This window comes from Podarcis raffonei, chromosome 2 (genome assembly GCF_027172205.1).
Source record: "Podarcis raffonei isolate rPodRaf1 chromosome 2, rPodRaf1.pri, whole genome shotgun sequence".
NCBI lineage: Eukaryota > Metazoa > Chordata > Lepidosauria > Squamata > Lacertidae > Podarcis > Podarcis raffonei.
Genome location: NC_070603.1, coordinates 88,087,390 through 88,098,805, shown reverse-complemented (window position 1 = coordinate 88,098,805; position 11,416 = coordinate 88,087,390). Strand labels below are relative to the sequence as shown.

The following is an 11,416-nucleotide window of genomic DNA, read 5'->3' as shown; positions in this document are numbered from 1 at the left end:
AAAGAATATGAAGAAGATCTGCAGAAGGGACTTGGAAAAGAATTAAGAGCCTCGGATATAAGATCTCCAGGTTGATGGACTACATGGATCTGACGGAAAGGACTGGCAGAATCCGAAACCAGGGAAAAGAGAGGGTGGAAGAAGACTGGGAAGTTAAAGTTCATATTTAGAAATTTTGTAAAATTAATGACTGTTAGAAAAACCGTGGAATGATATTATAGGGATTTAGGGAAATGTTAGAAGTTAAGTATAGATAAGTAATTTAGGGAAATAAGGTTAAAATGTTATTTACAAGATGATAAAAAACAGAGAAAGATGAAAAGGATTTGCTGAAACAATTAGAAGAACTGGAATACAAAAAGGGAGGTGTGAGGAAGTCGAGGAAACAAGGAAATGAAGGACAGAATATGGAAAAGGAGAGATGTATTTTAAACTGTTTTTGTTTTAAGTCATGTGTTTAATCCAATGGGTTTGGGGTGGGTTTTATAATATTTGTATACTGTATTGTATTGTGGTGTTTTTTCACTTTTTTGTTTTTTTTTCTCTTTCTTTCTTGTTTTTATTTTTCTTTTTTCTTCTTTTTCTGTAATTTTCAAAAGTAATAAATATTATTTTTAAAAAACAACAAATGTAACTGTGGGTGATGAGACAATGACAGTTTCTTGGACTCTGGGGTCCACTTCCCCACTAAGATTTGCATAGGTTTATAATCAGCAACTTAGAACTCTTCCTCAAAAGGTTACCATTATTGAAGCATGCACACTTCATGCATGTAGGCCACTCAAGTCATTGGAATAGCATGGTGTAAACAGAAAATACTCAGTGCAATCCTGTCTCATTTGTACCAGATACTGTCAATGGTAACCAAGCAAATAATGCAGCAATAACGAGACACATTTTAAATGGGAAAAGTGCTTATAAACACATACATACAAAAAAACCCAAACAGATTTATTTCTTTAAAAAGATCAGCGGCCACAAGCGCAACTAAAATTTTTATATCCACTGATTTGAAACATAACGACACCTGCACTTAAGTTATTTCAGAAAAAAAACCCTTATATCAACTTATATGCCAAATGATCTTACGCCTTCACAACAATCAGGTTTGGATGGTCTTTCAGAATTAAGGGCAGAATCTTAATGTTTAAGGGTATCAGAAGACAGTGTCCAGAGGTCCAACATTTTCTAAACGATGACCATTTTTTCCCATGGTTTCAGCCAACCCTCAGTGGAGGAGCTACAAGTACAACTCCATCTCCTCGGACAAACAGCATCGGAATATTCCTTTTGGTAGACTGTGAATGAAAAAAAGCAGTACAGGCTACATCCAGTGAGAATGTAAAAATAGTTGCAAAGATTAGCATAATTATTATAAATTCATATGGTACAAGAATCACATTTTGGGGGAATGAATCTATATTTAAGTGTCCTACTTTTACAATGAAGTAATCACTATGGTTAAAACAATGCTTTAGATTTTACTCTGGTTAAAATTTACTTAATGTTATAAGTCAAGTAGGTATACTGATCTCGTAAGCAAAAAATATTTAATTTATATTCATCTAGACATCATTGCATATCTGAAAGAGCATTTGGAGCTTTAAGTATTAACAAGTTCTTACTTTATAAATCTCTTCATAGGTTTCTTCATCAATTTCTATTGTTGTCACAGTCTCCTCAACATCACCCAAAATCATATTTAAGTGCTGGTCATAAGCCTGTGGAAGCGAGAGTAGTTTAGATAAGTTTAATTTTTGTGCTTGTGGCAGTATATTTCTTAAACATTGTAGCTCAAATACACAGATCTGAAAACTTCTGCTACTAGTATTTTGGATTATATCTAATGTTAAACCTACTCAGAAATTAATAAACATTACTAATTTTAATCCATTAATTTCAGTGCATATACTCTGAGTGTAACTTTGCTGGATATAAGCATTTGTTTCTATATTGCTTCAATTTGAACAAATATGGAATTGCTTGATCCAACATCTATAAAACTATAACAATTTATTCATACAACTGTAACAGCACTGCTCCATTCTTATATTTACTTATACATTGTTTCATAAATATACCATTATAACTTAACACCTCCCAAAACACATTTTCATGGTTCTGTTAACAAGCACCCCCATTTCTATATAGCTTTACTTACATGTAATCTGCCTCGAAGTTCTCGGTCATTTCTCATTTTTACATAAATTCGTTCATCAAGACTGAGTCTGATGAGATCCAAGGGCTCTTCTACAGTATTTGTGGTTTGTTGCTATAAGAGAAAAGTGTTTATGTTTTTTTAATACAGTTGATAAAACGTTAGATACAATTTATTCCAAGGAAAAACTACACTGAGATTAGCATTAGATGATATTTGCTCCGTATTGTTTATTGTTCAATTATTCAACCTTACTGAAATGTCTAAACTCAAGTACAAGAGCAGAGAGAATTAAAAGCTACCTGTTTGCACTCTTCAAAATGACTGACAAATAGTGAATTGCAAATCCCTCCTAGGCTATTCAGGCTATAGAGTAGTTGCTACAGAGTTAGGAGAATTTAAGGCTATCTGTGAGATATCAGGAAACAGTCAACTACTTATGATACCCTTTCTAATATCCCGGGCTCACCAGTTTAAACTGTTCCAATAACAAAGAATCAATAACAGATTGTTCATAGTCACTTTTCTCGGACTAGGTAGCAAGAATAATGCGCATAATGTCCTCACTTGGTGACATCTGATAATAAAGTTTTGTTTTGTGGGTGTGTTTTTTATTAAAAAAAAATAATCCAAAGATAGCAGCAAAGTTTAACTATGCACGGCAGTGCCAATGAAAACAGCATGAAGAAGGGGAAACGAAGGAAGAATAAAGCAGAGGCCCTTCAGACCACAACTTTGTAGCTACCAGGAGAGAACTACGAAAACATGTAATATTTTAGGGACTTATTGTTGTTTATTTATACCCCGCCCCCTCCTGGGTTTCCCAGGAGGGACAGGCGGGCAAAGGTCAACTTTACCGTTATTACGCTCTCAGAAATAAGCGAAATAACAAAAAAAGAGAAGATGAAACGCGCAGTCCGGACGTCGCCCTCACTACTGGGAGCAGAAACCTGCGTCCAACTAGCGACCCACCTCGGCAGGCTAAGCCAGGCCAGAGACCCACCACCTCAGAGCACAACGGCGACACCTCACGGGGTCCCGCCGACCCCTCAAGGGCGACCCTCCCCCGGCTGCAGCATCACCCACCTGGTCCACCTCGTCCGCCATTTTTTCAAAGCCAACTCCAGCCTCTTCTCGCGAGACTTTATGCCACGCCCGCAGCAATTGACGCAGGCGAGCGCTCACGCACAAGCGTTAAGTATAGACTTACTGTAGACATACATGCAGCACTTCAGATTCCGGGTCAACTCAGCACCATTTTATTTTTGCTCCCCCCCACCCATGCCTGCCTCAGAAACAAGCGCGAACAATGAAAAGTGTAAGGATTTCAGCTTAGCTGTGGTCGGACGGCGAGCGAGCCCCCACCCTCTATTCAAAAGATGGCAGGCAAATACAGGTGTGTGTGTGTGTGTGTGTATACATATAAAAGATGGCAGGCAAATACACACACACACATACACACACCTGTATTTGCCTGCCATCTTTTATATATAAAAGCTACTACCAAGACGTTAATAATCTCATGCATTCTGATATTTTCCTATCTCTACCAGAGCCTTATGTTCCCCACCCCCTCAGACGACGATAGCTGCGCGTGCACACTTCTGCCGCAAAGCTCGGAGAAGCCCTGCGATTGGCCGCATCTGGAGCGCGTGCTTTCTGATTGCGACGCGGTGGTTATTTACTTCGCCTTCACATGGAGCTGATTTAGTCAGGTGCGCTCAGGTGCGAGCGAGCCATCGCTGATCAGCAGCAGCAAACAGAATGGGTGTATCATCTCTCTCAAACACTCAAGACGAAAGGAAAAGCTGCAGTTCAGTGCACAGCTTTGCATGCAAAAGGTCCCAGGGAGAGCATGTTAGACAAATTCACGAAAGAGAATAGGTCTACGCTGGCCTCCGCAGTTGGAGGCAGCTTTGCTTCCAAATATCATTTTCGGGGAACCATGGGAGGGGAGAGTGCGCTTCATGTTGTTGTTATTAATATTATTAATATTATTATTATTATTTATTAAATTTGTATACTACCCATTATCCAAAGATCTCAGGGTGGTTCACAGCACAAAAATACAAAATAACACAAAATGCCTAACGAGAACAAGAACAAACCAAACCAAAAACCTCCCCTACCCACAAACATAAAAGGTAATAACAGAATGTTGTGCTCAGGTCCAGCCTAGGAGTTTTCCACCGTGGTTGGCCACTGGCCTGATCCAGGAGGGCTGCTGTTAGGTTCTTATCTCCAGATATAGCTGAGAAACCCTGGAGAGCTCTGGCTGCCAGTCAGAGCTAGCCGGACTGGCAATGTGACTCAGTCATACAGGCAGCGTCCTGTGTGTATAGCTGTCTTGGTGCTTTGCTTCTTTGGTTTTGCTTGACTAAACTGAATGTGTGATCTGGCTTCAGTGAACAGCTCTGAGTTTGAAGCGAGGTGATGTGGTGTTATCAGTGCTTTTTCCCCTAGAAAAATAGGTGCTGGTATTCACTGTGAAGTTGTTACATGCTTTTTAACAACAAAAAGAGTTGCTGGTATTGCATACTCTTGAGCACCCCCTGAAAAGAAGCATTGGGTGTTATAAATATGACAGCCCATTCACATAAACATGTCATCCTTGCGGTATAGTGATGAATATATAAGTGTGTTGTAGGCCCTGAACAGATTTATGACAGATGCCATCTTCCAGGAAGAACACAAGCATGTCACAGGAATGTAGGAAACTGCCTTATATTGCACCAACTAAGACTATTATCTAGCTTGGCATTGTCAACATACACTGTAGCACCCTGCTTGTGGTTAACGCTTAGCTGGAATGAAATATTCAACGCAGCAATAGAGAAATTAAAATAATAATTTATTTGTCGGACAAATAAATAAGAGGCACAGTGGTATACGGTTACCAAGCTCTGCCTTTCCAGCCCTGATGGTCAGCACTTATATTCCCTCAGCCCAGCCCCCTTTCTCCTCCTTTGGCTGCCTCTGTCCAATCAGCCTGGTTAAAATTCCTATTGGCTGTTTGCTAGAACCAATCATAAAAGATACACCCATTTCCTATTACCTTTTATGGGAGACAAAGAGCTATATTTCCTTCTATTTATAATTGGCAAATAAGTAGTCATATATCTTACATTTACCTCGACCAGGCACCTTAATTACCAGATAACCTTTTGCCCTAGACTAGGCGCCTTAACTAACATTTCATCTTCCCACACATTATCAATGAAAGATCTCCTTCTTTGGAGGTCATCAAGCAGAGGCCCGACAACCATATGTCAGGAGTGCTCCGATGGCGTCTCTCTGTCTGGCAGGGGTCCGGACCCAATGGCCCTCATGGTCTATTCCAACTCTTCTATGATTCTATTTAACATTTCTTCTAAATCCTTTGCATAATTACATTTAAGCCAATATATTTCATAACATAACATATATAGATTTTTAGAAGCAAAGATCTTGTCTAAGTAAAAAGGAACTTAGTAAAAGCTAGGTTCTCTAAATTCTCTGAAGCTTCAAAGATTCAAAGCAGTTTCAGAGAGCTGCCTCTTCCCTAGTCTAGCTGCTGTTTATTTGCCCTTTTAACCTTAGGAAGATGTGGCTCAAGTTTAATGGGAGGCACCATAATTATTACTATTTTTGCAACCTTGATTGTATTCTATAATTTGTATGGTCAGTGTGACCTTTTGCTCCTAGCCTGTAATTTCCTTTTACAACCCTGAGACACTGCTATAGATCAGGGGGGCCCTTGATCAAGAAGATAAACAGCTGCCAGAGTATGGTTTCTGCCTGGCATGAGAGATACAAACATTTACAAATATATATTTCTTTAAGGTCATTTTTAGAATACAGGAATCTGATCAAAATATAAGCCTTGATTAAAAATGCAGGCTATGATCAGATGCCTCATTCCCCCCTTTCAAGCTCAAGGACCTTCCCAAGTGTCCTTGATAGCTTGACCTTCATCATATTCCTGAGGTAAAGCTCTGTATAGGGCCATGATATGAGGTAGAGTTTCATTTGAAATCATCTTGCTAATTGTACTTCTAAAACATGAAATGATACATGGCACCATACATAAAACCATTACTACTACCGTCAAGAAAAACAAGCAAGACAATAGTATCCCTTTGAGTCATCCCATATCCCATCCTTCCCATGTTTGTACTGGGACATGTGCTATATTCTCCATCTTTGTGGCCAACACACGGATTGCCTCACCATTATCAGAAATGTTAAAGCAACAGGCATTCCCTGTCAAGTTCAAGATTCCACATAGGCCTCCCTGCCTGGCAAGTACATAGTCCATTCCCATTTTCAGCTGCAAAATGGCGGCTCTACTTTCATCCAACTGTTGTGCAATAAGTCTCAAACTCTGGGCCGTTGCATTGGTTACAAGTTCCACTACTGCTTGCAATCGAATTATTCTGTTTAGATTATAAATAGGATCCCGTGCCCCTTGTATGAGCTCATCAGGATTCCAGGAGGCAGGTTCATAATAGGCTATAATGCGCTCTGGTGGCCAATCATCAGTATCGCTCCAACTTTGGGTACTTCCTCCTGCTATATGAGAAATATCAGCGTTTCTTCGTGTACGCTTGGCTGAACTAGTGGGCATAATCCACATTGGTGGTAATACCCATCCCAGGAAACAAGTCCCACTCCATTTGGAAGGGAGTTTCTTGTATGCCCATTCTCCACATATCCACCACAACCATCGGGTCTGAGGTTTTTGGTATGTGGAGTGCATAAGGCGAAATATCAAAAGGGGCATAGAGCTCACAGTGCAGTAAGTTAGATTGCCTTTTTCTGTCACAGTTATGTTCCACACCATTTTCCATGCATGAATAAAAGGAGGTGCACAGGGCAAGGTATTCCGAGTTCGATAGGTAGTACCGTTTGCCCAGGTTTGACTATTCTTAATATAATCCCAAGTATAGTGGCAATGAGAAGAGCCTATCATGGTAGAATCAGCTGCCTCTGATGATTTATGTACACAGAATTCCCCTTGTACAGGTATAACTCGTATTGGTTTAGTTGAGTTCCATCCGGGGAAATTCTGTACTTCTGTTTGGTGTGGCATTTCGCTTACCATACCAATGGCATTTAATGGTATTGGTAATAAGGGCATACCTCCCTCTGAATCATCTGGCCCAAGAGAGCAAACAAGGCAATTGGTCCTATTTGTAACATTGGCTACCATCTCAGCTAAGCCTACCCACATATTGTGGTCATGGCGGAATCCATATTTAGCAAATTTGCTCAAATTCAAGGACCCTTCCCCTTCCCAAGGGATCAGGATTAATAATAAAATCATGTTGATGTCTAGTATATGCATTCCTTCCACAAAAGATTACCTTATTGTGATAACAAAAAAAAAATATTAGCCCCAATATAATTCCTCCAGTGACAGAAATGGGGAACCACCAAGACCAAAACATATATCCCAAGGATCCCCAATGAGTAATATCCCTGATAATTGTTCCACAGGGGGGGGGCAGTCAATCAATTGTATAAGAGAATCTTCCTGTTCACAATCGCTGGTTCAGATGCTCCTCAAGCTTCAGGCGTGCGCAGGTCAGCCAGCTTCCAGGTTGTGGCTGCAGCAGGCCAGTCGTCTAATGTTGCCCGTGACCTAGCCCGTTCCCCGTAGGGCTAGATACAGGGGTTTTTGGAGAGAGTCAGTTTTAAAGGATTAGAGGGGTCACCTTTGCACGTCCAACTGCCTTTGGACTTCTTCAAACGGGAGTGATGAATCCAGGGGGTCACCTCAGCTACCTTCACCGCTGTTGGAGTAGAGAGCAAGACGGTGTAAGGTCCACGCCACTTAGGTGCAAGTGGATCGTTTCCACTCTTTCACCCATACGCTATGCCAGCCTGGAACTGATGAATCGGCTCGGCAATGCTGCACGGCGTGTGCTTGAGGGCCCACCTGTTAAGATAAACAACAACAAAAACACGGGAGAGAGACAAAAACACGGGAGAGAGATTGCACTTGTCCCTGTGTCACATGGTCTCCTATTTGTTTGAGGTCAGCTGGAATATCCTGAACAAAGGAGGGTGGCCTCCCATACAGGAGCTCAAAAGGTGACAACTTAAGTCTTTTTGTGGGTGCACACTGAACACGAAACAGTGTTATGGGTAACACATCACTGCTGTGGCCAGCATTACCATCTTTTCTTTCTGCCACTTCTTCTTCTCTTGTTTCTCAGCCTCATCCCTATTCCGATAAACTCGGCGTGCAATGGCCATAATTTGGCTCATCAGCATCCCTTCCCATCCTTCTGATTTCTGAATTTTCTTACGAATGTCAGAAGCACACTGGGCCACAAATGTAGCAGTAATCATTCTGCTGTTTTCAGGGGCTTCAGGGTCAAAAGGAGTCCATATACGATAGGCTTCCTGCAGCCTCTCTAAAAAGTCTCCCGGACTCTCATTTGGTTTCTGTTCTACTTCTGAGACTTTAGACATATTAGTGGGCTTCTGGCATGCCCTGCGGATACCTTGCACAAGCGTCTGGCGGTAGGTGGTAAGCCTGGCCAGGTGAATTGCATTGTTTGGATCCCAATTAGGATCTTCCAAAGGAAAGTTATCCTGGAGATGACGGTCAATATTAAAAATATTTCCCATTCTGGCCTGCTCACGCAAATATATCTGTGCCTTTTCAATTATGGAAGCTGCCCAGAGTGGCTGGGGAGGCCCAGCCAGATGGGCGGGGTATAAATAATAAATTATTATTATTATTATTATTATGTCTCTTCTTTCCTCAGTGGTGAACAGAGTATTCAGGAGTTGGCGGCAATCTGTCCAAGTAGGACTATGAGTATTTACTATTGAAGTCACCAAGTCCATCATAGCCTGAGGTTTTTCTGCGAAAGATGGGGTGTGTTTTCCAATTCATCAGATCTGTAGTTGTGAATGGAATGTACTGGAGGGTCGAAGTTCGAGGTAGCCGTGGTCTGGGTTGCCCATTAACCAGCACAGGCTCCTCAAGTGCATCAAATACTCTTCTAAGAGGGGCTACTACGTGACCTTTCTCTTCGCTTTGCTCTAGGGGCCTCAAATCATAGGGGATGGTATCTGTCCCAAGGCGTTCTTTTAGCAGCTTTATACGCCTTGCTCTATTGCTTGCTGACCGATCAAGGTCTCCCTGTAACTCCTGTAATAATTCTCTAGGACTTGGATGTACAGGGGTTTGGGGTGGGCAATTAGTTGGTCCACTAAAGGAGACTGTAGATGGAGTTCTACTGGGACTCACAGGTGGAATAACCACTTCTGCTTGGGCTTTATTATAGGACTCCAAGGCCTCCTGAAGATATTTATCATAATCTATCAAGGAATCAAGTTCTGTGACTCCACCCCCATTATTCATTCCACTTTCTTGCCTTGGGGTTACAACTGGTGGAATGTTTGGATTAGGCTCCCTTCGATGTGGAGCATAGGGTGGAGGTGGAAGCACCTCTTCCTCTGGTCCCTCAAAAATGGGTTTGAGTTTATTTGGCAAGATTCCTTTCCTAGCTTCGGCTTTTACAGCCAATAATTTGCATCGTTGGACTTTGCATTCCCTTATCCATGGAGGATTTTTATTTAATGTGCTCAGCCAAGAATCTACATATGAAAATTGTTCTGGGCACCCTCCCGTTTCTTTGGCGATGTTAGTCCAAAGTTTGCTTACTAAATTTATATCAAAGGTTCCCTGAGATGGCCATTCAGTATTTTGTTTCGGCCACTCTAATTCACATAACGTTCTCAAGCGCTCTGGCGTCATTTTGACTCCATATGCCCCTGAGAAGGCTTTCTTAAAATTATTTAACATACATTCAAGAGGTGTATTTCCCCCCTTTGAACCTCCAACTCCCATTATATGGGCCTGTGAAGTATCCACTCAGTCACTCACACACTCGCCTTACTGGGAAACGAAGTAGTACCCACTCCACACTTACAGATTGTACTTTCTCACACATACAATGCGCTGGATACTTCACCACACTCTACCTCCCAACCTTTCCCTTTTCCCTACATCAGATCACCATCTGATGTACCCAGCCATGTAGCGTACTCAGTTTCCCCTTACTGAGACGCAGAAGTTTGATCAGGACTTCTCTTCCTCCTAATTAATTGGAGGGCCAAACCCTTTGTGCACTTACCCTTAGCTGGTTCCCAGTTTATTTCTCTGGTTCCCCCCGGTCCGTCGCCGTCGGTGGGCAGGGTATCAGACAGACGAGACTTCTGCGTTCCCCTGGAAAAATGTTCCAGTGCGCGCTGGGTAAGCAGTCAGTGGTCCTCCCTCTTGTACCCTGCCCAGTAAGGCGATGGGGCTGCGTTCCAGCAGACCACTTATCCGAGTCACAGAGGCACCATAAAATGTAGCACCCTGCTTGTGGTTAACGCTTAGCTGGAATGAAATATTCAACGCAGCAATAGAGAAATTAAAATAATAATTTATTTGTCGGACAAATAAATAAGAGGCACAGTGGTATACGGTTACCAAGCTCTGCCTTTCCAGCCCTGATGGTCAGCACTTATATTCCCTCAGCCCAGCCCCCTTTCTCCTCCTTTGGCTGCCTCTGTCCAATCAGCCTGGTTAAAATTCCTATTGGCTGTTTGCTAGAACCAATCATAAAAGATACACCCATTTCCTATTACCTTTTATGGGAGACAAAGAGCTATATTTCCTTCTATTTATAATTGGCAAATAAGTAGTCATATATCTTACATTTACCTCGACCAGGCACCTTAATTACCAGATAACCTTTTGCCCTAGACTAGGCGCCTTAACTAACATTTCATCTTCCCACACATTATCAATGAAAGATCTCCTTCTTTGGAGGTCATCAAGCAGAGGCCCGACAACCATATGTCAGGAGTGCTCCGATGGCGTCTCTCTGTCTGGCAGGGGTCCGGACCCAATGGCCCTCATGGTCTATTCCAACTCTTCTATGATTCTATTTAACATTTCTTCTAAATCCTTTGCATAATTACATTTAAGCCAATATATTTCATAACATAACATATATAGATTTTTAGAAGCAAAGATCTTGTCTAAGTAAAAAGGAACTTAGTAAAAGCTAGGTTCTCTAAATTCTCTGAAGCTTCAAAGATTCAAAGCAGTTTCAGAGAGCTGCCTCTTCCCTAGTCTAGCTGCTGTTTATTTGCCCTTTTAACCTTAGGAAGATGTGGCTCAAGTTTAATGGGAGGCACCATAATTATTACTATTTTTGCAACCTTGATTGTATTCTATAATTTGTATGGTCAGTGTGACCTTTTGCT

The 11,416-nt window shown here is 41.7% G+C and overlaps 1 protein-coding gene across 1 annotated transcript; it reads right to left on the bottom strand.

Moving 5' to 3' along the window:
* Positions 1-930: 930 nt before the first annotated feature.
* LSM3 (LSM3 homolog, U6 small nuclear RNA and mRNA degradation associated) lies at positions 931-3,377 on the bottom strand. Its single transcript, XM_053378040.1, is given in 5 exon segments — positions 931-1,298; positions 1,626-1,721; positions 2,162-2,272; positions 3,245-3,349; positions 3,351-3,377. Coding segments are annotated over 5 exon segments (420 nt in total). The 3' UTR covers positions 931-1,217.
* Between the last annotated feature and the right edge of the window lie 8,039 nt (positions 3,378-11,416).